Source organism: Lathyrus oleraceus, chromosome 5 (genome assembly GCF_024323335.1).
Source record: "Lathyrus oleraceus cultivar Zhongwan6 chromosome 5, CAAS_Psat_ZW6_1.0, whole genome shotgun sequence".
Classification (NCBI taxonomy): Eukaryota; Viridiplantae; Streptophyta; class Magnoliopsida; order Fabales; family Fabaceae; genus Lathyrus; species Lathyrus oleraceus.
The window spans coordinates 167,468,502-167,474,982 of NC_066583.1; the positions used below are offsets into that span (position 1 = coordinate 167,468,502).

The window sequence follows — 6,481 nt, forward strand, 5'->3', positions numbered from 1 at the left end:
TTTTTCTTCCTCCCTTTTTGACCACCAAAAATTTAATGCAATAAAACATTGATGAAGGGAAAAAGAGTGGAAAGATAAGACAATGATTCAAACATAACTAACCAACTCAACAAAACATATCCCAATGTAATTCTAGCCTATTACCAAGTGAAGTTAGTAATAGGTAAATAATATTGGCCAACTTATTAGCACAATAGTTGTCTCTGAAAATGCAAGTAACTTTAAAATGCATTTGATAAAGAAGAAGCATGAAATTCCTCCACCTCTTATGAAGAGTCCAAGGAATAATGTGAGGTTGCTTGAAAGCCAAGAAGGTAACAAGTTGTGAATTAGTTTCTAGCCATAGATGGTGCCAACTTTTATCAAAACCAATTTTAATGGTTAAAATAACACTTATCAACTCAACATAAAGATCAAAGAAAATACTATATTTGAAGCATAACAACTTAAAAAGTTAGTTTGATTGACTGTAACAACACATCCACATGTTGCAATGTCAGAACTACCGTGAACTGTTCCATATGAGTTACATTTTACCCAAGAAGGTTCCACAAGATTTCTTTGATTTTAAAAGCCTTAAGAGGATGAGTATTTACATCAAAAGTGTTAAGAATTGCAAATTCTACCATGTTAGGAGCAACATAAATGTTTATAATTTTCACTAAGAAAAGTGTTAGATATAATAAAGTTGGTATAATATCTATAATCTATTTTCTTATCTTGAACTCTGAGATTGTTCATACAAAACTAGATATTGTTAAATATATTAATAATGACCTTGGATGACAAGTTTGCATTGGTCAAACTAAGATTTGTTGCATGATATTATGGAATGATATTATGCAACCAACTCAAAAATTATTGAGCAAAAGGACACAAACAATTATATGTAATCACGATTTCAGGTTACTACCACAAATATCACATTTAGAAACAAAGACACAACCAATAGAGCACAAATTGTCACCAAATAATAATTTATTATGAGTTAGTCTCCAAATAGTGATTCACTTAGACGGCTGAATATCTTTATTTCAAACAATTTTGGTCCAAGGAAGCATTTGACTATGAGACCTTTGAAATTTATAAGATTTTTTAAAATTGAGAGAGTTATCCATAGTATGAATCCAAACAAACTTGTCAGAAATTTAACCTTAAGAAAGTTATTTTAGGAAGCAGGTTAGACAAATTAGGAATGATGTGAGAGATTTTATACATAGTGATTAATGAAATGTCTTACATTCCTCACTAGTAGAAGCACGCACGGGGAAGTTAATTCTTAAACTACAGAAGATTCGGATTAAAACTTATCATTTTCAACCTTAAATATAAAAGGCTGCATTAAATAGAAATGACCACAATCTGACAATATTAAGAGTGAAAACAGACATCTGCTTTAAGGTATATTGATAGTGCGTAACCGAGTTATAATATATTCAACATAGAATAAAAAAATAATAATAAGTCTTGGATTCAAATGATATAGTAAGACTTTCTTTGAAGCAATTTAAGAGATGACGTAAACTACAAACATGAGAAATGATATGAGAATTAGAGAAATGATATAATTAGAAATGAGAAAAAAATCATTTTGACCTTGAAAGAATGACTTACATTTGCATGGTGACATTTGTATTGTTTCTTCAAAAATGGTAGTGTGTGAAAGCTGAATAAAGAAATTGAGGTGTTAGGAATCATAATAAAAAAATGAGAATGTTATTAATAAACTTAGTAGTTTGAAAGAAATAGAAAAAATGTACCTAGTTGACGTTGTGAAAAACTTCTTTGAAGACAACATGTGTTGTTTGAGTCAAGGAGTTGTTATTTTTGTCATGTATTAAGATTTTCAATCTAACTTTAGTCTTAACTCTTGAAATAGCCACATAAAATTGTTCGTGACTGAAAACATTCTTGGGCAAATATAGGCCAATATAATCCAACGATTGACCTTGAGATTTGTTGTTTGTCATAGCAAATGACACTATAATTGGGAATTGTCTTCTGATAAGTTTGAAAGTCCGTGGAGATTGAGAAAGAGACAAAGACATTATCGGTATATAAATAGTGTTTCCAATATTTGTATCTTAAATTATCTTTGCGTTTATTACATGGTTGGCTAACTTAGTAACTGTCAACCTTATACCATTACAAAGCTCTTATGATTGATCTAAATTCCTTATCAACATGATGGTTATGCCAATTTTCAATTTCAATGAATGATTAGGCAAACCAGAAGTTTTCAGACAACTCAAGAATTCTGGTGTCAAATGCTCGAAATCTTGATTGTCATTTGCTTAGGATCTATCAATGGAATCACAACTCAAATATTCTTTACACTCACCTTCATTAAAAATAGCGATTATAAAAATATAATTATTTATATATTTGAAACAAAAAGAGTATGCAACTCTCAAATATCCTATATAAAAGATGTACTTTTTTAAAATAGGTACTTCTAAAGAAAAAAAGTATTCATGAATCAGACATAATTATTCCTATAATATGAAATTAAAATATATCCACAAAAAATAGTAATAATAGAAATGAAAATATACCTGGAAGAAGATTAGTTATGAAGTCATTTATGTCCTCAACTATTTCAATAGTTGATGCTAGAATTGCTCGACACTAAAGGAAATTTGGACTTGTGTAATTTTGAAGTAGATCTAGATAGGTACTTATAACAATTGCTTGAATTGGGTCCACAAAATCTCTAATTAGTAAGTCTTCAGGAATATCTATTTCAACATAGCCATCATTGGGTTCTGAGACTTTCCCATTGCCGACTTGTAAAATCCAATATGAGAATATCATAATTTCTTCTGAATTACCTAAATTAGAACCACTTTGCAACCTCATATTTTTGGTTAAATTCAAAACTTTGCAATGATCCCAAATATATGATGCATTTATTGTTGCATGAACAACATCAGACCTAGTACCTCTTGGTACAATAGGTAGAATTTGTCTAAAATCTCCACCAAAAATTACAACTTTGCCTCCAAAAATTTGTTGACATTCAACATTGTCATCACTCATTATATCCTTCAATGACTTGTCAAGAGCTTCAAAATAAAATTTATTAATCAGAGATGCTCCATCCCATGTAATGAGTTTTGTTACCTTCAAGAGATTAGCAAGATCTAAAATTTTCTCAATGTTACATATGGAAGATTCCATACATGAAATTGGAACTTTGAATTTTGAATGTGCAATTCTCCCTCCTGATAACAACAAATTTGCTATGCCGCTAGATGCTACATTCAACACAATATCTCCTTAACAACGCAAGGCAGCAGAAAGTGTGTTCCACATGAAAGTCTTTCCAGTCCCACCATAATCATATGTAATGATGATTTCAGGTTACTACCACAGATATCACATTTAGAAACAAAGACACAACCAATAGAGCACAAGTTGTCACCAAATAGTGACTTATTATGAGTTAGTCTCCAAATAGTGATTGACTTAGACGGCTGAATATCTTTATTTCAAACAATTTTGGTCCAAGGAAGCATTTGACTACGAGACCTTTGAAATTTATAAGATTTTTTAAAATTGAGAGAGTTATCCACACTATAAATCCAAACAAACTTGTCAGAAATTTAACCTTAAGTTATTTTAGGAAGCATGTTACACAAATTAGGAATGATGTGAGAGATTTTATACCCAGTGATTAATGAAATGTCTTACATTACTCATGGTAACCTTGCAAAAGATAATGACATCATCTACATATAATATATTTGAACGGACCTAAATACCTCTAGTGATATTAATTAAATTCAACTTACAAATATTGATCAACTTTGTAATGCATCTACTAAACACATCTTCAAAAAGATAAAATAAGATAGGGGCAATGGACCACCTTGCCTAACATCCTCTTTGTAAGGAAAAAACATTCCCATTAACACAAATAGAGAGCATGACGGTTTGAATAATAATATGAATCCACCAATAAAAATTCTTATTAAAACCAAATCATTGAAGAACTTTAACAAGAAATTTCTAATCAACAGTATCAAAAGCCTTCATGATATCAATCTTGAGGGTCACATTTTCTCCAATAATTTTGTGTTTGTTGGTCTATTTTTATATGCAAGTATACACAATCAAAATAGTAATAAATAATAAAAGTAAGAGTCTCGATCCCACAAAGATTGTAATAATTTAAATTGATTTTCAAATCAAAAGTTATGAATAGTCATGAGCATAAATAATAATAGATGTTGTCACAGGTTCAAAATGAATATTAATAACTTAAAAGTAAGGAAGTTTATCAGAGCTAAGAACATGTTGAACAAATATTAGCAATAAATATGGTAAGAATGTATTATAGGTGGTGTATGCTTAAAACGACAGAGTAAATGCAATAAATAGCTATGAAACAAAATCCTAAGTCTCACAATAGCATAACTGTAGACCCTTGTGAGTTTTGATTTTTCCTATAGTTCTAGTTAGTTATCCTTAAAATAATTAGATGATAAATATTATTATTACTTTATTATCCATATTTATCATGATTTCTATTTATCACAGGATTTCTCAACGTTAATAAACTTTTGTCTATTGCTGAGATGATTAGCCAGAGAAATAAACATATATCATTAAAATATATGACAAATAAACTACTAAAATCACATAACATCACACAATAAGGTGTTAGGGACCAATTAGTACTACTTTTTATATAATTTTATTGGTCCCTTTTACCAATTTTTGATGTAATTACACACTTTTATTCTCACTATTTTGTATAAATGCAATTAGGTTTAATTTATGTTGTTTTGAGTAGTTATTTCACATTTTTGTTAGTTTTGTAGAATTTTCGGACAAGAGAGCTTCGGAATGCATAATCATAATTTGGAAGAAGTGTTGAATGCAATTTGGAGGCCTATTCTTGAAGATTAACACTTGGAAGAACAATTACATGAAGTTGAGGTAGCTTCAGTTCGCCCAGCGAATAGAGTTCGCCCAGCGAACTGAATGGAAAGCTTCAGTTCACGCCGCGAACAAAGTTTGCCCAGCGAACCCTGCGAATCCAGCAAGCTGTTTTGGCCAAGTGTGATGTTTCCAATGCCAGCTGGTTTTGCCATTTTGGTGTCTGTCTTGGAATAGCTTTTCTGTTTTGGATGAAAATGATCAATTAAGGAAATGTCAACTCTTTTAGGAGAGAAAAACACATTATTCAGATTATTCATTATTATTATTCATACATTGATACATTGAGATTTTTTGTAAGAGAAAAAAAATAGAGTTCTTCTTCTTTAACATTCTGCTTTGTAACAATGATGATGAGGAGCTAAACTCCCTTTTGTCAAGATTGGAGGTAGTAGATATTCTCATTTGTTTATGTATTCCATTTGACTTTTATATATGATAAAGATTGTTGATGTATTGAATATTGTTTTTGCCCTAAGTTGAAAACCAGATTTGAGTAGTTATTGAATGAGATTATTTGAGTCTTGACATAAAACAGATTTTCAAGTAATGAATAAGTTGTAGAGATAGGTTTATTCATTACTCTTCTTTGGTATTAAACATTAAAGATTTCTATATTGATAGTTAGGTGGAGAGATCGCCTAAGGATCAATATAGTGATTATCACAATATCATTTAGACATAAATGACTTTGAGAGGATACTTGAACATCATCAATAATCTTAAATCTATATAGTTATCATAAGGAATCATAAGCATTTAGAATAGTGAACTCCAATCTTGCCAAGCTTTTACATTTGATTAAAACCATTTACTGTTTTTAGTGACATTTACTCACAAGATAATTTTCCAAACAAAACAACTTTGTTACTTTTCAAACTTATAACAATTTGGATTATAGAACGGCGGTAATAACAACCAATCTCTGTGGATACGATATAAAAATATTTTCCGAAGATATACTTTTCAATAAATTGGCGTCGTTGCCGGGGATTGGTGTTCGATATTACAAGCATTGCAATAATTCATTGTTTTAAGTTTTGTTACTTTTATTACTATCCCTCTTTTGTTTCACTTGGTTTGTTAGTTTTGTAGATTCTAGTGCATGCGAGGAAAAGCTACCGCAGAGCAATTTCAATTCGATCCCGAAATTGAAAGAACACTTCGGAAGCTCAATAGCAAAACATGAAGAAGAAGGAAACTAGCCGAAGAGAGGAACCGGAGAGAAGAAGCATCTACTTTCGCACTTGTTCAAATCGAAGAAGTGGTTGTAGAAGCTTGTGACAGAAACATGGCGGATGACAATCGTACCGAAATGTCCGCTAATAGTCCAAGAAGGAATGCTCAATTTGCCCGTGGAGGAAGGAATACGGAGATGAACACTGGAATCCTCCAACTTCTCTATGCAAATCCATTCACCGGAATGGACCATGAAGATCCGTATACCCATCTCATCAAATTCTATGAGATTGTGGGTTCTACGGGAATTGATTAAACGGGTGAAGAGGCATTATTCAAAAGGATGTTCCCACACTCC

The 6,481-nt window shown here is 31.0% G+C and overlaps 1 protein-coding gene across 1 annotated transcript; it reads right to left on the reverse strand.

The window, feature by feature from the left end:
- Positions 1-2,628: 2,628 nt before the first annotated feature.
- LOC127079468 (uncharacterized) lies at positions 2,629-3,180 on the reverse strand. Its single transcript, XM_051019847.1, has one exon. The coding sequence runs from the start codon at positions 3,178-3,180 to the stop codon at positions 2,629-2,631; it is 552 nt and encodes a 183-aa protein (XP_050875804.1).
- Between the last annotated feature and the right edge of the window lie 3,301 nt (positions 3,181-6,481).

Bases quoted from the DNA above. Each gene is read 5' to 3' on its own strand.
- LOC127079468 (XM_051019847.1), bottom strand. From the start codon at position 3,180: ATGGAATCTTCCATATGTAACATTGAGAAAATTTTAGATCTTGCTAAT.